This window comes from Vipera ursinii (genome assembly GCF_947247035.1).
Source record: "Vipera ursinii genome assembly, chromosome: 7".
In the NCBI taxonomy this organism is placed as follows: Eukaryota; Metazoa; Chordata; class Lepidosauria; order Squamata; family Viperidae; genus Vipera; species Vipera ursinii.
In genome coordinates, this window is record NC_139521.1 from 34,302,518 (window position 1) to 34,325,394 (window position 22,877).

The 22,877-nt window shown below is 37.3% G+C and overlaps 1 protein-coding gene and 1 long non-coding RNA gene across 2 annotated transcripts in view; one reads left to right on the forward strand and one right to left on the reverse strand.

Moving 5' to 3' along the window:
* Positions 1–248: 248 nt before the first annotated feature.
* LOC310643556 (plasma kallikrein-like) overlaps positions 249–22,877 on the forward strand; it is a gene marked incomplete at both ends in the record, with an annotated part of 28,353 nt that continues 5,724 nt past the window's right edge. Inside the window, 11 exons of the mRNA XM_083368028.1 lie at positions 249–270; positions 454–613; positions 885–988; positions 1,250–1,409; positions 3,046–3,155; positions 4,255–4,414; positions 5,404–5,513; positions 5,628–5,787; positions 5,899–6,014; positions 13,921–14,095; positions 15,114–15,289. Coding sequence (XP_083224154.1) covers positions 249–270; positions 454–613; positions 885–988; positions 1,250–1,409; positions 3,046–3,155; positions 4,255–4,414; positions 5,404–5,513; positions 5,628–5,787; positions 5,899–6,014; positions 13,921–14,095; positions 15,114–15,289 — 1,453 coding nt within the window. The remainder of the gene's footprint in view (positions 271–453; positions 614–884; positions 989–1,249; positions 1,410–3,045; positions 3,156–4,254; positions 4,415–5,403; positions 5,514–5,627; positions 5,788–5,898; positions 6,015–13,920; positions 14,096–15,113; positions 15,290–22,877) is intronic.
* On the reverse strand, positions 21,654–22,568 carry LOC310643607. The gene is made up of 2 exons (XR_014493101.1): positions 22,412–22,568; positions 21,654–21,783 (listed from the first exon to the last, which is right to left on the reverse strand). It is a non-coding gene; the product is annotated as an uncharacterized lncRNA (long non-coding RNA).

Here is a 22,877-nt window from a genome sequence, read left to right on the forward strand (position 1 = left end):
CAGAAAAATAGGGACCACTACAGTGGGAAGGTAACAGCATTCCGTGCGCCTTTGGCGTCTAGTCATGCTGGCCACATGACCACAGAGACGTCCTCGGACAAGTGCTGGCTCTTCGGCTTTGAAACGAAGATGAGCACCGGCCCCTAGAGTCAGAAACGACTAGCACACATGTGCGGGGGAAACTTTACCTTTTTTAAGCTGTGGAAGCTCAGAAGATTTGGTTTTACCTATTAATTAATCATATTTATATGGCCACCCCTCTCACAGAAGGTGAGTCTGGCCAACATAGAACAATATGAGTTATGAGTAGAAAAGGTACTCACTCTGTTTCCTTTCATGGACGAGATATTTGAATTCCTGCATAGGATTCCAGGGCCTTCCTGCTTTGACTAAACTTAGATCTTCTGAATTTGCAGCCCAGCTAACACTCAGCATCTTTTTTTTCTGTCTCAGAATGTATGTCTGAGATATACAGAAACACATATATTGAAGGAGGAGACATATCTAGGGTTTATACTCCAACTGCAGATTATTGTCAGCTGGTATGCACTTATCACCCAAGATGTCTTTTGTTCTCCTACTTACCTGGAAGCTGGGTAAAAACTACTGCAAGGTAATGCTAAGATTATTTGATGATTTGTGTGTACATTCCTGCATGCATGACAGTGGTGTGAAAAGGCCTTTCTAAGACAAAAGAGCAAATAAGGAAGTGCAAGGTACTTTTCAAAATAAATGATGACAAGAAGAAGACAAGGAGTGGGTGGCAGTGGAAGACAGAGTTACATCGTTGAGTTGGGTGGTCGTATAAATCCAGTAAGTAAGAAAATAAGTAAATGTAAGAAATGTCTGTTGTATGAATAATGTGTTCCACTTCCAACTATCAGGTTTTCTTGTTTCCTGAAAGAAATTGATGCTCAAGAATTGCCAAAGATTCACAGAGAAGGAGTAATCTCTGGTCATTCTCAGAAGCAATGCACTCGAATTACTGGTAAGACCTAATTGTTTATGAGACTTTACAAAACCCAGGAAAAAAAGCATACGGCACCAGAAGTGACCTTATAGCAAATTTAATAATTGGTCTATTTATTTCAATATTGCTTGTACCAGAAAATTTGCTAAAGGTTTAGCTAGAAGACTTGAAGCCCTTTCAGAACTTCAAGTATTTTGCTCAAAATCTTCTAGGAGAAGGGTTTTCCTTCCTAAAAATGTTGGATTTTCTTCCACATCTTTCTTTCTCTCTTTTTTCTAGCTTGCAGCAAAAAAGTCTATGAAGGACTGGATATGCAAGGCGAAAATTACAATATAACTACTGCTGACAATTATCATCACTGCCAACAGAGATGCACCAATGATAAGCATTGTTACTTTTTTACATATACCTTAGAATCATTTCACAGTGTACCTCTACGGTAAATAATAATAAATAATATTCAGGATTTGTTTCATTGGACAAAAAATAGAATACAAATAGCCTGATACTACAGAAGAGCTTTGATATAAAGGTAGTCCTTAACTTAGGACCACAACTTAGCCAAAGTTTCTGTTGCTAAGCAAGACATTTGTTAAGTGAGTTTTGCCTCATTTTATGACCTTTCTTGCCAAAGTTTTTAAGTGAATCACTGCAGTTGTTAAGTTAGTAACACAGCTGTTAAGAATGAATCTGGCTTCCCCATTGACTTTGCTTGTCAGAAATTCACAAAAGGTGAATTTATGACCCCGGGACACTGCAACTGTCATAAATATGAGTCAGTTGCCAAGATCTGAAGTTTGATCACGTGACCATGGGAATGCTGTAATGATTGTAAGTGTAAAAAACAGTCATAAGTCACTTTTTCCAATGCCATTGTAACTTCAAATGGTCACTGAACACCTCTACTACTTGCTTGTGGGAATAAATGTGCACCCTAGGTAAGTGAATGTGATAGCTGGATCTGAAGCATTCATCAAGAAAGGCAGCGACATGCAGATTTTCAGGTATCAGATGCAAACTATGCCCCACATTTCAGTTGCATATTGAGAACTGGATTTGAAATTAAGTTCATAAAATGGCAGGTTTAGATTCACTTGTAATCCATTGGCCATTGGTTGCTTCTATGATGTAAAAAAGTCTTTCACTCAAGGATCCATGAGTTGATCAAATAATTAAATATACCATGTTATTGTTGAGCACAATGTATTACTGGAAAAATGCAGAGTGATTATATGTAGGCCTTAAGTTGTTTGAAACAGTGCTGCAGAAGTGGTGGGCAGGTGCGTGCACATGCCCGCATCCCCACTCGTTTAAGCTTTGGGCGAGCACATGCTTGCATACTCCATTTGCATGAGTGGCAGGTGTGCATGCCCATTGCTCATGCAAATGGAGCTGTGCATGCATGCACACACTTGCCTGCTGCTTGTGCAGAACCATCCCCTCCCCCTACCAGTTCTGCAAAGCCAGAAAGATTAGATAATGCTGACCTTTACAACCAGTTTGGTTTAATAGTTAGTTGCTGGACTGGAAATCATTAGACCATGAATTCAAGTTTTGTTTTTAGCATTTAAGCTAGCTGGATATCTTTGAGCTGGTCACTCTCTGTCTGCCCTAAGAAGAAAGTACAGCAAAACACTGTGAAAATATTGCCAAGAATACTGTCCTGTAGTTCCCAGAAGTTAGAATTAACTCAGCAGTCTGTAACAATTACATCTGGGTTGCAAAAACCTGACTGAATACTAGGTGACAGCAAAGAAATATAGAAACTTTATTTGTTGTCTTCTACTGGTCACCCCTATTTTTTCAGTCCATCCCATTTTTTCCTCCCACCAGAATCTGCTATTATAGCATACATCCAGAATTTAGGTAATATATTTTCCTATGAATTCAGTTCAGTCCTTTTTTTTGCCCTAAAATTGTCTAAAGTAATGGCCACCATTTCATGTTATGATACTAGATTATGTGAATTAACAATGAGGGATATAGATATGATTTGGAGAAATACTTTTCTTAGCCTGAAATAACTGAGCTGAAGTTTGCATTAAATAGTATCTGCTTTTTTCCCCCTTATCCAGTAATAAATGCTACTTGAAATATAGCAGCACAGGAACCCCAAATCAAATAAGGCAGCTTAGGGATGTTATCTCTGGATTTTCATTAAAACCATGCCAACTTGCCCAAACAGGTAAGTTGCTTTATCCTAAAAGAAAATATTGTGGATAATATATCCTAGCCTGTTTTAGACATGGTGTGTAAATATGTGTCATACCAGACGTCTTCCAATTTGGCACATTCCAGATTTGTTGGACTGCCTGAACATTTTAGCAACTGCAATTCCAGGATATCTGCTGGGACCACATTGGGAACTTGCCCTACAGAGTGAGTTCCCAATCCTACAAGGTCTATAGCAAGACCCTGCAGGCAATTACAAGGGAATTCTATAGATATGAATGCCAATTATCCTTGTTTTAAACTTTATTATGAATAATAATATAGTCTACCTGGATTCATAATGTTCTTTCCATATTTAGCACATCCTTCTAAATTCTTTTTGCAATGTAGGCTATTCAATCTAAGCTAATACCTAAGGTTTGTGTCAAGCAAAAATCACCCCTAACCCATCCTAGTACCTTTTGTTCAGTCACTGTCTAGCTCATATTTTCAAATGGCCCCTGTATGGCATCAAGTCCCCGCTCCCTCAGAATGTCATCTGAGCTAGAACTTCTCAGTGAAGATTGTACTAACCCACATACCTCTTTTCTGAAAAGCAGGGGAGACGGGATACAGCAGGCTAAAATGGACTTCTAACTACTTTGGACTTGTCTTTTGAGGTTTTCAGAAATCTTAATCTTCTAAGCCAAGAAATCTTCATCAACCACAAAATATAGGAGCAACTCCTATGCCTGATGTGTAATTTTCTATGAATATTATAGACCTCTGTGACTTGCAAATGCTGCTGAATAAGTGTCACCATTGTATGAAGGTTATGCATTTATGGTGAGGTTAGTCCAGTAGAGAAACACTATATTGCAGCTTTCCCAGTTTGGCATCCTTTAGATATACTGGGACTGCAACTCATTCAAAGTTGCACTCATTCAAAGTTGCACATCTGGAGAGTACCAAGTTGGGATAGACTATTCTTTGCAATCAAAGGTTTTCTGTCATGATTGTCATACATTCTGGCAGAATCTGAAACGTAGACTTTTCCTCTCTCAGTCCATGTTTTTTGATTATTTGATGACAGCATGGACTACTATGACTTTGCCAATTTATTTTCTATGCAGATTGTCAGATGGACCTTTTTCAACATTTTGCATTTTCTGGAATTACTGTTGCAAAGATTTTGACCCCTGACAAATTTGTATGTAGAACAGTTTGTACTTACCGTCCAAACTGCTTATTCTTTACATTTCTCAGCGGTGAATGGGAAGTAAAAAGCGAAAGGTGAGTATAGTTTGATAATAACATGATGTCATCACAACTGTTAGAAGATTCAGTATTCATTCTATTACCTTCTATGGTTCTATGACTGAGATAGCTTGCAGTGGGTATTTCTGTCCATCTGACCAAAATTTGGCAATGTCACACAGATTTGTTGTTGCAGAAATTACAGTCTTGCAAAGCTTTCTGGTTCTCAACTTACATTATATATGGCTAAATGTTCAATAGGAAAATTAAGATGTTCACCTGGTAAAAAGAAGAATGTTTACATATACACATATAGCAGGGGTCCTCAACATTGGCCAGAGGAATTCTGGGAGCTGAAGTCCACAAGTCTTAAAGTTGCCAAGGTTGAGGAACCTTGACATATAGGATTCAGTTCTGCTGGTTTATATTCAGTTAGGCCTGCAGGCACACAAGGCACACAGGGATTATGTGTGATCTGCTGGTGACAAAGATTCAATCTTGCTAATGATAAGTATACAGGTAAAAGATACAGAAAGATACAGAACTTAAACACTGTGTCTATTATTCTGTTCTTAACAGGATTTCTCCTGAAGCCAGTCCAAACCATGACTTGTAGAATTAGAAAAAAAATGAACACAAAGAGACTCAGAGAAGTTGTGGGGAGAAGTTGTGGGAAGCTAAGAAAGGAGTGGAAGAAAATATAGACTTAAACAGTTAAAAAAGAAATATAGTAGCAGCCAGGCCAGTTGGCAGTTTAACTCATAAATGGCATATATAGCTCAGATCAAGAAAGACCTGGGAAGAAGAATTTTATATAACTTGAAGAAACTCTGCTTTCATTGACTTATAATAGATGAGGCTGGAAAATGTCTATTACACTTTCCAAGGTTCTTTATTTATATCAATTTTCCACTAAAGATACTTCCCTGAAATCTGTGTAGCTTTTGCTTCGTTGTTCTTGTCCAGCTGTGTGGGGCTTGAAACAGTCAAATATTAGTCATGATTATTTGGTGCTTTTGCTTTAGATATACCTGTCTGATGATGACTTCAAGAAGTGAAAAACCAGAGAAAATTACAAGAAGAGCAAATGTTATATCAGGATTCAGTCTCCTGAACTGCAAAAGAGCTGAACCTGGTAATGAAAAGATGATTCAAAATGATCCTAATTAAAATAAAATTGCATGATCAGTTTTTGGCCTGTAACCTGTCTTTGACATATACTTTCACAATGTTTACAAAATGATTGCAGCATGCCATTCCCAGACCTACCCTGAATTAAACTTCTATGGGACGGTATTGAGTGTGGAATATGTTAGTGGGCACAATGCTTGCCAACAACTTTGTACAATGACTCTCCGCTGCCAATTTTTTACTTACATTTTCCGTAAAACGCAGTGCAACCAACAAGGGTATGTGCTTTTGTTTCATTTACAAAATAATCTTAATGTAAATTTTTCATCCTACCCTTTGGGGGAAAAAAAACTTTTAGAATGATGTTGCTTCTTTTATTTCCTGTATAGCAAATGTAAATGCTACTTAAGAATGTCGGCCAATGGGTCTCCAGATAATATTGAGGCTGAGAATGAAATAGTTTCAGGCTATTCTTTAAGACTGTGCCAAACAAGCAAAAGCCCTGGTGAGTATCCGATTAAGTGCTCTTCTGTTGTCTTTATAAGCTGGAACAGGAGATGTTCATTCACTTTGGAAAGACTTGTATCATCCCTAACCTGATCATTTCCAGATATGTTGGACTAATATTCTTCTAGTCCTATACTAGCATGTCACTGAGCTCTGCAGTTGGGATTATGGGGAAATGCAATCTTCCAACTTGAAAAATTGTTCTTAAGGGTGGAAATTCTCATTTTACCAATGTTTCATAACTTTTGAATTTAAAATATTTACTGACACCAAAGAGACTAAAGAAAATTATTCCCGAAGAGATAATACATGTCTGGATTTTGTCTGCATTTTCAACAATTGCTAGACATATTTTTAAATATTTTAGCTAGTCTTGCAGGTGGCAAATGCCATCTATAGAACATTTTATATAAATATTCTTTATAAGTAGCTACCCTTGTTATTTTGTAGTTTCTTTCCCATACATTTTGCCATTTTTCTAACTCTACATTGTGCCCAAAGCTTTTTGCTCAAGTTATTATTGTTTCTTTAACTTGTTCATCTTCCATCTTTAAATTTAATCGAAAACTGTACAGTTTCTTAATCAATTTGTCATCTGATGACAATAGTATCTGGTCTAACGCTGTCTGGTCTTTGTAAAAACCATATATTTTTGTATCTTTCTCATATCTCATTTGCATATCTCAGTTGTGACCACCGTGATAGCTCAATGCCCTGTTCTTCCAATTCTTGTTTTGTTTGTAGTTTCCCATCAGTATTCAAAATATGTTTATAAGACACAAGCTTCTCATAATTAATTAGGTTTGGGTGTACGAAAGCCTCCATTGTCGAAATCCACCCTGGTATTTTCATGTAAGTTCTTGATTTTACCTTTTCCCATGTCAAAAGCTGTGCATTTCTTACATAGTAGTTTTGAAAGTATTTGTGAATTTTGGTCTTCCCATACCATAGGAAAGCACGCCATCCACGTTGTAGGTCTTGTCCTTCTAGGTATAATAGTCTTTTATTTCTAAGAGTTATCCATTCTTTTAACCATATCAGTACGGCTGCTTGATAGTACAAGGCCAAGTCTGGTACCCCAAAGCCTCCATTTTCTTTTGCTTCTTGTAACATTTTCAGTCTGATTATAGCTTTTTCCCTTGCCAGATAAATTTCAATATCAATGTATTTAATTCATTGATTTTTTTGTCAATTTTTATCATTGTTCGAAATAAAAAGAGCGGTTTTGGTAAAATGTTCATTTTCACAGTCGCTATTCTTCCCAAGATTGATAATTGCAGTTTTTCCATTTTTTCAAATTTAGTTTTATTTGTTTTAATAATTTTACACAATTATCTTCTTTTATTGTTGCATACCTTGCTGTTAGATATATCCTCAAGTATTTAACTTTCTTAACTACTTGAAGATCTGTCTTTTTCTCATAATTGGTTTTTTTGTTATTTATCTGTGACGTTTTTAACTATAACTTTAGTCTTTTCTCTATTGATTTTCAGCCCTGCTACTTCTCCAAATACTTCAATCTTTGCTAATAATTTAGGGCTTGTCTCTAATGGATCTTCCAATATAAATACCAAGTCATCTGCAAATGCTTGTAGCTTGTACTTTTCATCTTTTATCTCCATTCATTTGATTTCTGGATCCTGTCTAACATTCCTGTTTAACACTTCCAGAGTTAACATAAATAATAGTGGGGATAAAGGACACCCTTGTCTTGTGCCTTTTTTAATATTGAAATTTCTATTCACAATTATTTTGGCCATTTGTTTATGATAAATTGTTTGAATTATATTCATAAAATAATATGAATAATAATATGAATTATATTCATAAAAAAGTCCATATAGCTTAGTTGTTGAACCGCAAATTGCCAATTGACATTATCAAAAGCTTTCTGTGCATCTAAACAGATCAAAGCCATTTGTTTCCCTGGGTACATTTCGTAATATTGCAATGTGTCTAAAATCATTCTTAAATTATTTTTTATTTGTCTCTTTGGTAAAAATTCATTTTGGTCTGAATGTATAAATTCAGTCAAGAATCTCTTTAGTCTTTATGCTATTATTGAAGCAAAGATTTTATAATCCACATTTAGTAGAGATATTGGTCTGTAATTCTTTATCAGGATCAAGTCTGAATCTTCTTTGGGTATTAGTGTAATATTGGCATCTATCCATATATTTGGTAGTTTGGCTTTTAGTAATACCTCATTACACACTTCTTGAATGGGTAAGATTAATGTATCTTGTAAACATTTATAAAATTCTGCTGATAGCCCATCTGGGTCTGGTGTCGTCAATTTTTTTTTGTCAATCACTGTTATTTTCCCATTTAGCGTATTTTTGAAATTCTCAGATTTTTGGTGGCTTGGCATTTTCTAAGTATTGCCATATTTTTTCTGTGGAATTTCTTCTGTATTGTAAAGTGTTTCATAAATTTTTTAAATTATTTTTTTTATTGTATTGTTTTGACATTGTAGATCGCCTCTCACATCTTGTAGTTTGTTTATCAATTTCTTCTCTTTTTCTTTTTTCAATTTATGAGCCAACCATCTCCCCGGCTTATTAGCATTTACAAAAAAGGTTTGTTTTTGTTCTTTTGATTTGTTGAGCCATTTCTTCAGCTTCCATTAGATATAATTTGTATTTTATTATCACCATTTGTTTTTAAGAGTTTTCTTTTGTGGGTCTCTTTGTAGTTCTAATTCTAGTTTTGTGAGTTCTTTAAGCTTAGTTTGTTGTTTTTTATCTTTCAGCTTTTTTGCCATATAAGTTATGGCTACTCCTCTAAAATATGCTTTAGCTGTACCCCAAACATTTTGGAGTGATGTATCTTCTTTCTTATTTTTTTTTGAAGAAAAATTCAATTTCTTTTACAGCTTTTTGTATAAATTCTTTCTCTTTCAATAAGAATTGGCTTAAAGTCCATCTTGTTTTTTATTTGTTCCTCTCCAGGCCAGCTTTATCAGATTATGGTCCACCCATACATTAGTTTCTATCTTGATTTCTTGTATATCCCTTCTTAATTCAGGAGATAGCCATATCATGTCAATTCTAGACCATGATTTGTGGCTGTTTGAATAAAATGTATATTGAGATTTTTTAGGATTTATTTCTCTCCGTATATCCTGTATACAAATTTCTTCCGATATTCTAAAAAAAAGCCTTAGGCAAAATGTTCCTTCCTTTTCCCCCTATTTTACTACTCCTATAAACTAATTTTCCATCTACAATTGCATTAAAATCTCCTACTAAACAAATATTTCAGTACTCCATTTCCACTATTTTCTTGTGTAATCTTTAATAAAATTCTTGTTTATCATTCAGTGCATAAATTACTATCATCAGTGTCTGTTTTTGATTTATTGTTATTTCTACCTTTAGTATTCTTCCTTCTTCATCCGAGTAGATTTGTTTAGAGTTCATTGTTTCTTTGATATATAGAGCCACACCTCTTTTCTTTTATTGTGCTAATGAGAAATAAAGTTTCCCAATTTTTGGGCACTCCAGAAATTTATAATATTGTATTTAATATGTGTTTCTTGTAAACTATATCCATTTTTAATTTTTGTAATCATGTAAAGAGTTTTTTTTTCTCCTCTTTACAGGGAAATTCAGTCCATTTATATTTATTGAGAGTATCCCATTATCCTTTTCCATCTTCTTCAATTATATTTAGGATTTATTCTCCAGGTTGTTCTAGTTTGTTTCTGTTCTTTCTCTTTGAAGCCTTCTTGGTTTATGGTTTCTATTTCTTTCATTTCTTTTTGTTTGGTCACCCCTTCTAATGCTGTCTCTTCCTGTTTTCTAAATTCCCCTTCTGGTTGAAGTTCTGAGTTTCCTTCTTCGAGAAAAGTCATAACATTCCGTTGCTTTGAAGATAGAATCCAATCTGTATCTTTTTGTATCCCAATTGATTAATATCCCTTCCAGCATTAGCCATCTAAAGGTCACTCCTTTCTTAATTAGTTTTTTGGTGAAAAATTGATATTCTCTTCACAAATCCCTTATCCTCCTGGATATCTGCTTCAGCACCACAATTTCCTTTCCCTTATATTGCAATGGATCATCTCTCACTCTTCTCAGTATTTCATCTCTTACTGATCTTTTAAAACAAATCTGACATGGATATCTCTGGGGACTTTGTTTCTTCTTGTGTAGCTTGAGTTAACTCTAAATATTTGATCTATTCCTCCTTCCATTTCCTGCTTCACCACTTTCAGCGCGCCAGCCAGCAGTTCTAACATCAGGTCAACAAGGTCTTCCTCTTTGTCTTCCATTATATTCTGGAATCTTAAGAAATAGGATGCCTTTTCCATTTCTAAAACCACTACTGAATCCTCTAGTTCTCTATTTGTCTGCATCAATCTTTGGTTTTCATCTTTTATTTTTTCCACCTTTTGATCAGTTTCTGCTGATTTGTCTTCAACTGTCTGGATCCTTTGCTCATTCTTTGAGATCTTCTGTTGGAAGTTTTCCATTTGGGATTTCAAATTGTGAGTTTCTTCCTTCACTTTATCAAAGTTATCTTTTGTTTCTTCATGATTTCTCTTTGTATCTTCTTTAAATGATGTAATTGCCTACTGAATGCATTGTAATGTAGTTTGCATATCCTTCTGAAAGGTGTAGTTTTTTTTCTTGCTGTAGCATTGCATCAATTGATCTCTGATGTTCAGGACTGAGGGTAGTAGAAGATGGAGCTGAGGATGGGTTTTTGCTAGCTTTGGCTAAATTAGAGACACTCATTTTTGTTCCCATGCTCACAAGCTTTCTCAGTTCTAATACATACCCCTATTATCAATTTTGTATAAACCCTCCAATCTTATAACCAGTAGTCCTGTATGTCCTTTACATTTGCCTTCATGAGTCTTATATTCTTTGTCTGTAGTCTCTTATAATCCAATAGACTTTTCCATACAGGGGGAAGCTGGAAGAAGGAAAACCTTCTAGTCTTCTATCTTTCAGTCCCAGTTTCAGAGATTTGTCCAAAGGTCCAAAGTTTTAGTCTGCCCAAATTTGTAATTCAAAAGTCCTGAATATAGGGTTAGTAATCCATAAGGCCTCCCCCAAATAGAGTTGCTAACAGTCAGATTTCCATTGTCTCTAAATAGTTCTTGAACATAGGGGTCTGTTATCCAGTTCACTCCCCCCCAAAAAGGAGACAGTAGCAGGAAAGAAAAAATATATATAATGCACTGTAATCCACTTTTAGCTTTGTCTTTCAACACCAGTTATCCAAAATCCAAAAATTCAAAAACACCAGACCAAGTTTGTACTCATCAAAGTCTTGCTATTCCAGGTTGGTAATCCACAAGCCTTCTTCCAAGGAAAATACAAAAATCCAATTTCCTCTGTCTCTAGGTAATTCTTAACACTGAAGCAACAATAGTATTTGTAATCCAAAAAAGCTGGATGCTTTAAAGTAGTTTATAGTTATAATCCATCATACAGACAAAAACAGCCCAAAGAGTTTTTCCTCCCTTTTCCAGCTGCAATCTGCAAGGTTAGGAAGCTCAGACACATCAAAGAGTCTAGTATGCTATCTCTGTCTGGGCTTCAAGCCAAGGTCATTTCTTCCAGGCCAGATAAAAAACAAAGTCTTGGTGCTTTTCCTTTATTCCACCACTAGATGTCATGAAAGGTCTATCTTCAACCAGGATTTTTTGAAAGCTCTATTTGTTATTTTTTCCAAAAAAAGGAAAAAAGAAAATAGTAAAGTTTCCAAAGTTCTTTTAGATCACCTACATTTTTCAGTCTTAAAACTTTAAATTGTTTCCAAGTTAGTTTTGTACTATCTTCTTTTCTCCAAAGGTTTTGAGCCACCACATCTAGTGGGAGGGTGCGAGAAAAAAAATCTCCCCCATCTTCTTGCTTCTGGGAGCCTTGCTTTTGGGATATTTTTTTAAAATAAGGTTTTTACAATTATAGATCAGGAGGGTTAGTCTCATCTAGTTCCAAACATGATAGTTTTCTGCTTGGTCATGCTTTTTTCCCAGCTGTCAGCAGCTTCTGACTGGCTGCTTGCTTGCAGCCAGTCTATTGCCTGTTGGTTTAGAGGGCTTCCTTGGACCCAGAGGTTTGGCTATTGCCTCATTGCGATAGACAAGGATCCCTTCCTTCATCGCCTCTCTGGGGTGACTTTAGGTCCTTTTCTGACCCCCAGCAGGGTGAAATCAGACATGGGAGGCAGTGGCCTGCTTCCCTGCACCCGTCTCACTGTGACGTGAAACCGGAAGTCAGAACTTATTCTTTTCTGATTTCTAGTCTGGTGTCGTAACCACTAGACCAATCTAGCTCTCATTTTATTTTATTTTATTTTATTTTATTATTTTATTTTATTTTATTTTATTATTTTATTTTATTCTATTCTATTTTATTTTATTTTATTTTATTTTATTTTATTTTAATTTTATTTTATTTTATTTTATTTTATTTTATTTTATTTTATTTTATTTTATTTTATTTTATTTTATTTTATTATTTTATTTTATTTATTTTATTATTTTATTTTATTTTATTTTATTTTATTTTATTATTCTTTAATTATTTCATTTAAAATTTAAATTTAATTATTTCATTTCATTTCATTTTTAATTTAATTTATTTTTTATATTTTATTTTATTTTATTTTATTTTTTTGAATTTACTTATTTTATTTCTATTTACTACTCATCACCTAGCAAGTTTAGTTTCTTTATGATTTGAAATAATTTCATTTGAACGTAATGGCAGTTGATGTATCAGTGTAACTAATAATTATACAAAAGTGTTGCATTTTAGCAGCCTATGGAATTTCATATTTGATGGCTACCAAAGTAGTAAAAGCAACTCAACAAGTGTATTATACTTGTAGTTTAGAAAGAAACACAAATTTTCAACATTTATTAGACAAAATTGAAAATTGATATCTTTTCTATTTTTTTATTCCTGTTTTATAAGTTAGAATCTAGCTGTTCAAAATTCTTATTCCTGTTCCTAAACTTTCTAACATAGCTTTCAACAAATAATTCTAAGCAAATAATTATATCATAGGTCAAGCTACCTATTGATTGACACATCAACTGCTGTTTTCTGGTATGTCTTTACTCTTCTTAATACACCTCACGTGGAGCAACCTCTTTAAACTTCATTTAGGTTGAAACTTTTGAGGGCTCCGGCTCCTAATCAATCTCAAGTGTTAAGATGATTCCCTGATTTAGACTATTAGAGATATACTTTGAATGTCCACCTGTTAGAATAGTTTTTAAGTCCATCAAGAGAGAGAGAAAGAGAAATAAGAGATTATATAATATTAAAATCCATACACTGGGGTACGACATCACATCACATTGCATATATGTCCGTGGAACTTAAGAAAAAATGGTCCATTTATGCCATTTGGAATAAATTCTATATATTTGTATAGAAGAAAATACATGTAGCTCAGAGTTGAACCGTAGACTTCCTGGTGATCTCTGAGCTTGCTCATTTGCTTGCAGACATTTAATTATCTAAGTAACATGATCAGCACTGATGTTACCTAATTGCATAACGAAACATGTGTAACCAGACAACCAAGCTGAGATAGCATCCAGGGCTCTATATATTCCTTTCTGCTATACTGTTAATCATTAGAACTCGTATAGCTCCTAAAGCTAATGCAGTCCTCCAAATAAATTCCATGAATTTGTTTCCTGGTAGAGGCTTTGAACCCCATGGGAAAAGATTTGGCTCTTTGTGTCTGATACTTACTAATAAAATTGAAACTACGTAATGCACTGGTCAGTGTAACTTTTAGCATCCACGTTAATGAAATTCCAAGTCAGCTTTCCCTTTTGTGTACCATCCAATGTGTTAGATTTGAATTCTTATAATCTCATATCAAAAGCACTGAATGAAACTTGATGTAGTGATTAAAAGTTATTTTAGTCTGTGTGCAGAAACCAGAGAAACAGTCAAGGGTTGTTGGAGGATCAAACTCTTCTGCTGGCGAATGGCCTTGGCAAGTCAGTCTACATACAGTGCTCCCTGTTCAGAGCCATCAGTGTGGTGGTTCAATCATCAGTGACCAATGGATTTTGACAGCTGCCCATTGCTTCAAAAAGTGGGTAAACTATGTTCATAGCAGAAACAGACAAATGATGTAACAGGATAGCTTTTGTTACTGTTGATTAACATGTTCTGATTAAAGTTATCACTACATATGAACTACTAGGACTGCTGGTCAAAGCCTTGAAGATTAGTCCAGAACTAACATATAGAGCTATTGTCTTATAATTTAAACAATTACATGAAGTAATTCTGTGGTGTATTATGTCATGAAATGCATTGTTCACATGTTTTATATCATAGCCCTCATGCAATTAGCTTGGCAGATTGGGCATCATATAAAACAAAATTCAAAATATCTGGGAGTCTCGCATAGCCCCATTGAGTCACAATGATGGGAACTGCAGTCACACATCTGGAGGCCATTAAGATTAAAAATAGTCCCTTGATCTGTCTTAGTAAAGCTGTTAAGATTGCGGATAACACCCAGGGGGAGGGCCTTCTCTGTGGGTGCGCCTGCCCTCTGGAACCAGCTGCCCGTGGAGCTCAGGACTGCCCCTGACCTGTGTTCATTCCGCCGGGACCTGAAGACTTGGCTCTTTGAGTTCTCTGGCCCAGGCTGAGAATTTTAACTGGGGTTTTATTCTCAGGGATAATTTAATCTTTTAAATTGTCTTTTAACTTTTGTATTTGTATTGGTGTAATTTTAAAATGCCCTGTAAACCGCCCTGAGTCCTTCGGGAAAGGGCGGTATATAAATCTAATAAAATAAAATAAAATAAAATAAAATTAATTAAGTTTGTAATGTTCTCATGATGGTTTAGGTAATAATTTTAATGTGTAATGGGATGGAAGATGAAAGCACAAATTATCAGAAATTAGTTGCTATAAGAATGGAAAAAAATAATTGAATAAGTAAAAATTCAAAAGAAACTATTTAAGAATACATAGGAATATGTTTAAATATTTAAGTATGTTTGATTTGGATTTGAGATAATGGTTTCAAATTATGAAAAACAGCCTTATTTCTAGATATTTTATCTTAATTTTTCTTGTTTTTATTTTGCCTTTAGCTTTCAGTTAACTGAACATTGGCATATTTACAGCAGCATTTTGAAACAATCTGAAATGACAAATGAAACTGCTTTCTTCAAAGTCCAAAAGTTGATTATTCATCCCAGATATGAATTTGCAGAGACAGGATATGACATTGCTTTATTAAAGCTTGATAGACCTATGAATTTCAGTGGTATGTATACATTTATTACAAAACCTTTAATATTATCTTAGGCTTTCATGGTTTGTTTAATAATGGTCAGTTGAATATGCCATCATTGGAATCATTGCATTAAATCCATATATAATAAATTACCATAAAAATGAACCCAATCAAGATGATGTTCTCCAAGTCTAAATAAATTGAATATATTAGATGAAATATGGTCCAAGAAGAAAAAAAAGGATGCTAAGAAGATTTTGTTTCAGAAAAGGAGGCCTATCATAATGAGAACACAAGGAAATTCCACAAACAAGTTATCCTACAGATTGGCTCAATTATAGCAGATAGGAAGGTAATCAATATCAAAATGACATTTTAATAGGAACTGATTAAACAGTTAACAGCTTAACATTTACTTGGGCAAAATGGTAGAAAAGTAATCAGATTAAAAATAAAACTATGGCAGAATTAAGCAAAAGTCAACATGGTTTCTACAAAGATGACTTAAATTTCTAAAAAGGTCTTTAATAAAAGCTTTTGAACAAGCTTAGCAATCATAGAGTAAGAGAAACATATTTTTTTATGAAGCAAGCAGGCAATCTTCTCAGGGGAATGAAGTGACAAGTGGAATCCTCAAGAGTTTGTATAGAGATATGAGTTTTTCACCTTATTCATAAATGATCTTGATTTGGGAATAAGCAGTGAGCAGACCAAGTACCCAAGATATTCCATGCACAGTGATCTTGAAGATTTACGAAAAGGTTTCTTTATTGTATTAATTTAAAGTAATGCAGTTAGGGGAAATCTGCTACAGTAACTTCAGAAGAATGCTAAGTCTCTATACCTAAACTAAGATTTTGGGGTCCACATGATAGATAGCTCAGTGTATTCACTTTACAGCTTCGACAAAGGGAAATTCCATTCAGGGTTTATTAGGAAAAGGACTGAAAATGAAGTAACATTGTAATGTCCTAACACAGGGGTCCCCAACCTCTGTGGGCCATCACCTCTTTGCAACTGGGCTGTGGAAATGGTGGGTGAGCGCACACACACACATCCACACTTGCACAAGCAGCGGGTGAGCGTGTGCACGTGTGCTCCATTTGCATGAGGGGTGGGTGCGTGTGCACACTGCTTGGACAAATGGAGCTGCACATGGCTGTGCATTTGACGGCCGCTCGTGTAGAACCTTCACCTCTCTCCCCCTGCCAATCCCCAAAGCTGGAAAGGTTGTGGAACTGTGTCCTGACATTAATCTATGGTATGTCTGCATTTAGAATACTGTGTACAGTTCTGAAAAAAGATGGAAAAAATGTACAAAAAAGAAATCAAAAATATTAAAGTGCTCATGCAGATAGAAATGTTCAAACTTTATCTTCAGGAAGAAAAGCAGAACCTGATTAAGGCATATACAATGATATACAGCATGGACAGCGTAGTTTGGGAAGGATTTTTCTTCCTCTTTAAAAGTGTTAGGATGAACCAAGGTGCATCCAATGAAAAAGATCAGGGAGAACATGTCCAACAAGAGTGTTGGATTTTTAAACTTTGAGTTTTTATTTATTTATTTAATTTGTATCCCACCTTTATTATTTTTACAAATAACTCAAGGTGACAAACATATCCAACACAACTTCCTCCTCCTATTTTCCCCACAACAATCTTGTGAGGTAAGTTGGGCTGAAAGAGAGTGACTGGCCCAAAATTACCCAGCTGGCTTTCATGGCTAAGGCAGGACTTGAACTGACGATTTCTTGCTTTCTAGCTTGGTGTCTTAACCACTAGATTCTGGATTGGCAGTGCCTGTCTCCAAATACCAGTTCAGGGTAACAATGGTGGTACAGGAATATGACTCCAACTTTGAACTAAAATTGTCCTTTAGCATCTTTGTGGCTGTTGCGAGAAACAAAATGCTGAACTAAGTGGGCTAGGGCGGATAAAGCAAAAGTGTCCCTCCATTTATTTTTCAATAAAAGTCTTTTAGCATTTTATTATCTGATTTTTTCAAAAATGACTATTTAGCTTTACAGCAGCCGATATGCCTTCCCTCCCAGGAAGAAATGAATATGGCATACACCGAATGCTGGGTGACCGGATGGGGTTACACAAAAGAGAGAGGTACTGAAAAATAGCCTTAAGAAACAATGAATACTTTTCTTGGCAAAATATGAGGTGATATTAGGTTGTTATTATTATTGCTATTTGCATATGAACCACCAGGAAGGGTTTAATTTATAAAGTGAATTTTATAACTGAAATGTACATTACCTTTCTAGATTTCATACTGCAATAATGTTCTTGTTATCAAGGACCAGTATAGGTAAAGTTGCCCTAAAGTTGTGCTCTGTTCTTGAGAACCATGTGGCACATCTGTGCAACTGACAACATTATACAGGAAGTCCTAATGTTACAACCATTCATTTATGACCATTTAAAGTTATGAGGGCATTTTACCTGATGCTTTCAATTTCTCAGAAACAGCAGTTACAGTTGGGACTGTCAGTAATCATTTCTCAGCCATATTTTCAGCTGAAATGCCCCTGGGGGATGAACACTTCTTCTGACTTCCTATCACTCAGATTTTGTAAAAGAAAATGAAAAGCTGTTCTCGTTTATCAGACAAGAAACTGAGACAGACAAAATTAGGTGTCTGCCATGTGGAGCGTGCCTACAGCAGGTCAGCACTTTGAAGCTGCAGTGTATGCCTCCCAGCATACACAAAGGACAGCACAGCAGGAGGCTGATGGTGCAGATCAGCATAGGGGCTGGACAGCTCCGGGCAATGACTGCTCACTCAGGATAAGCCTAATGACTTAAGCTGTTGACAGCCCCAGGCATGGTCAGCCTGGTGGGAAGCCAGGATCTACACCCATTGTCACCTTCACTGGCAGGAAGCCCAGGTTTGAACTGATTGGATTCCATCCACCTGGGCAGGTACAAATAGATGCCAGGCTTCCCTGTTCCCCCAGTTTGTTCTGTTCAGAATAAACTCATCTCTACCCCAGCTCTGTGTCCGTTTCTATGTGAAGCACGCGACTTTACACTGGCGACGAAGGTGGGATCCTGCTCCGGACAACGCTAGCCGTGGACGAACCCCCATCGGCAGCTCAGGACCCGACGCAGGACAACCCCGACCGAGGTAATGGCACAACTGGGACAATACCCCATCTTCAACAGCAACCGCCCTGAGGAGTGGGAGGCATTCGTAGGTCAGCTCGAGTGCTACCTACGGGTGAATGGGGTCAAGGACGACTGACAGAGAGTGGTGGCGCTACTCTGCAGCTGTGGCATGGAGACGTACCAGCTGGCGGTCAGTCTGTGCGCGCCCAACAACATTCACGCCGTCGGGTACAGTGAACTGATATCCAAGCTAACGGAACACTTTAAGCCCGAAACATCAGAGATAGCTTGGCAGTACCGTTTTGAGAAACGGGACCAGCGTCCAGGCGAGACCGCGAAGCAGTACATGGCTGCCCTGCGACAAGCGGCGAGACTCTGCAACTTCGACAACCTCGAAGTCCGTCTGCGGGATCGGATCGTCTGCGGGCTAAGGGACCGGAAGCTGCGGCAGAAGATGTTTGCCAAGCCAAAGCTGACCCTTCGGGACGTCCAGGAGGAGTTCTTAGCCTGGGACGTAGCGGAGGAGTCTGATGCAAGGGAGAATGGGGCCATCCATCAGCTGTCCAGCCACGATGACGCAGAAGGGGGAGACTTCGAGGTGGACGCCATCCACCGCCAGCAGCGATCAACCACCTATTCCTGGGACCGCGTGAAGGAGCAACGCCCAGCGATGGCCAAGCAGCGGTACCAGGAGTGCGGATGCGGAACAAGTGGCCCCTGGTCTACCCATTTCTCCGGCTGCAGCACCCATCGCTCCCGATCTACCCAGCAGTGTGGCGGCAGCCCCAGGTCTACCCAGCCTGGCTCACTTGAACAACACCGGTCTACCCCGTGCATCGGCTGCAGAGCAGGAAAATCCAACCGGTCTACCCGTTGCGCCAGCTGCGGAGGACAGCACCCCCGGTCTACCTGCCATTTCAAATCGGCAAAGTGCAGAGCGTGCGGGAAGACCGGCCACATTGCGGCGGTCTGTCGGAGCCGGCCAAGGGACAGTCTGCACGAGGTGGAGGCGGATTTCCAGCTGGCCACAGGTACAGGGGAGAGGTCGCTGAGGATTACGGTTAGCCACACGGTGGGACGGTCGGCTGTTTGTGAAACCGGGGAACACCCACCCCTTATCCCAAAAATCAAACTGAGGGTCAAAATTCAAGGGGTTCCCTGCGTAATGGAACTTGACTCTGGGTCAGCCGTATCCATTATCTCCGCGCGGACTTTCAGCGAGATCTGCAAGTGGAGCGGCCAATGGGTTCCCCTGAGGCCATCCAAAGTGACCCTCTCAGACTTTCAGAACTCACCGATTAAAGTCAGGGGGGAGGCGTCGGTGACGGTCCACTACAAAGGGTTTAAGGGGAAGTTGAGCGTGTTGGTTGTTGAAGGGCAACGGACCAGCCTTGTGGGGCTAGGGTGGTTCAGGGCGTTGGGCATTGGGATCACCGAGATCCACCAAACGCAGAGCCACACCTCCCTGGAGGGCATCTGCAGGGTGTTCGCAGATGTCTTCGACGAACGGTTGGGGAAGTACACCGGGCCCCCGATTTCTTTTAAATTAAACCCCCTAGTCCCACCAGTCAGGATGAAGGTGAGGAGAGTCCCCTTTGCGCTCAAGCACAAAATTGAGCAAGAACTGGATTAGTTAGTGGAACAGGGGGTGCTGACGCCGGTAGATGGGGTGGATTGGGAGACCCCCATAGTTACCCCGTTAAAGGCAAATGGGGACATTAGAATCTGCGCAGATTATAAGGGGACAATTAACCGGGCGTTAAGTGCGCATTCGTACCCGGTTCCCGCCGTAAGCAGCATCCTGGCATGCCTGCAAGGTGGGGCGGTATTCACGAAATTACATCTTGCCCAGGCTTATCAGCAGCTGCCGGTAGACCCCGAGGCAGCAAGGGCCCAGACCATCATCACCCACAAAGGGGCGTTCTGGGTAAACCGACTGCAATTCGGGGTGAGCGTAGCTCCGGGGATTTCCCAGGAAGTCATGGAAAAAACGCTAAAGGGGATCCCCGGGGTTTGCCCGTATTTTGACGACGTCCCATCTCTACCCCAGCTCTGTGTCCGTCTCTATGTGAAGCATGCGACTTTACAGAAGCTATTATAAGAAAGGAATAAACTCTGATAATTCAGTTGATCTTTGGCCAAGATTGTCTTGTCAGTTTTCAGCTGCTTTGCTACTTTTGATGTATTTATTACTCCTAGAACATATGCTATATCCTTTATTTCCTTATATTATGGATACCAAATCAAGGAGAAAAGTTTGAATGACTCCCCACTGTTCCACAAACAAAAATAACAACAGAAGCTGGTCTTAATCTTCTGTTCCTTAAACTTATGGTCAATCAAATGCATCAAATGAGATGTTAAAAATACAAAATAAATCAGAGAGTTCCAAAAGAAAATATCAGTGAAATTATGCCATTGCCTACACAATGTCATCTTGGGGGGAAAAAACAAAACACATTTCTATGGATTGTTAAGTAATGGCTAAAGAACAAACAAGTTTCATAATTATGTTTGTTTCTGGTTTGAACTAAATCTTAGTTTAAACTTAATGTAGTTTCCTGAGCTGAAATGTATTGGACAATTCTGGTTACCGTAGTTTAAAGAAGAAATAGATACTTCTGATTTTCTTATGAATGCAACATATACATATAAATAGAAAATGGAGACCAATTCCTTGTGTGTCCAACCATACTTGGCCAATAAAGAATTCTATTAATAGAATATCAACAATCTAAATACAGGAATATATGGCAATCATCATGAAGGGAAGCAATTCATATTGATCCTTTTTGAAACTCAGTATCACAATAGCCTAATTATCTTTGCCCTCATACCATGTGTGTCTCTCCATATATCAGAATAAAACAGGAGAAAATCAGGTTGGATATTTTTTTGTATCTATTTTGAAACAAATTGTTTTCATTCACATACAATAGAATACATTTATAATGTACAGAGCCACTGCACTGCCTCCCTTTGCTTAATCAGGAATTAAGGGAACCTAAAATATATAAATGGCCATATACTAGGCAGTGCTATGAATCTTTCATCTGTTATTAGAATGAAGAAGTAAAGCTGGTTCTGAGGTATTGGTGTAAAAAGTAGCATAGTTAAAATTCCCCTTTTAATTCCCTGGGTCACACTGTGTCTGTTGTCAACCAATCCAGTTCAATCATATTGTTTTGGAAAACAATCTGCATCACACAAAAGGTTCCTATCAGACGGCCTTGAAGTGTTGGGACTTTCTCAGGCTGCAAACAGCTCACATAAATTTCTTTCTTTCTTTCTTTCTTTCTTTCTTTCTTTCTTTCTTTCTTTCTTTCTTTCTTTCTTTCTTTCTTTCTACAAATTTTATTTATTTTCTAACATTACATTTACATATTTGAAAAGCAGCATGGTGGCTGGGTAGTAGTAATTCAATTATGTACAAATATCATTAGTACAGATTTTAGATTGCTACCATAAACATTTCCTCTCCTTTTCCCTTCATATGTACTGTCTATTTGTAAATTTAAAGACAAGTTTTATCCTATCAATCACATAAAAAATAACTTTCTTATATATATGCACAGTTTTTAGTTTACACATATTCTAGTTGTTTTAACATACAATCTTTTAGACAATCAATGACTTAATAAATTTTTCAATTTTAATTTCCACTAACATTTAGATTTAACATTTGATATTTATCATTCCCAAAAAAATTTAATATACTCCCAATTCATCTATCACCATTCCTCACAAAATCTAATATTCAAAATACACATCCCATTTACTTAACTTCTCACCCTCTATGTCAACAAATTAAGGATACAATATGATATCCTTCCTTTTTGCTAATTTTCAGATTTGTTTTTTAAATAGTAATCAAAATTTCTTTTTTATTTCAGTATTTAATACTTCATCTCTTCCTCTTTGTATCTGCTATCTCTTGCTTAAACTGATAATTTTTGTTTTTAACGGTCCATATAGACCTACTTATTACTTTCAACAATAAGTTTTTAGCTTATCTACATTATTCACCTTTACATGATCTTTATGCACAAATCAATATTCAAATTAGCTATTAGTATTTATACTGCTAAATTTTAATGACCAAAATTTTTTCTTTAACTCAGTTCATAACAATGTTTTGTGTTCAATATGCACATCTTTATTTAAGTACATTCTGTTTTAGATTTCAATAAGATGGTCAAAACTCCATTCTTCTTGAGTCTTATTTTGGCTTTTTTCCTTTGCCAAATCATCTTCCATGTCCTTGTTTTTGGGTCATTGAACCAATCTCCTTGTAATATCATGAACAACTTTCGTCCAGTCTCCAACCTTCGCTTTCTTGCGAAGGTTGTTGAGAGTGTGGTGGCGCATCAGCTCCCTCTGGTCCTGGAGGAAGCGGATTATCTGGACCCCTACCAATCGGGTTTCAGGCCCGGGTACAGCACGGAGATGGCATTGGTCGCTCTGGTGAATGATCTCTGGAGGGCTCGGGATAGGGGAT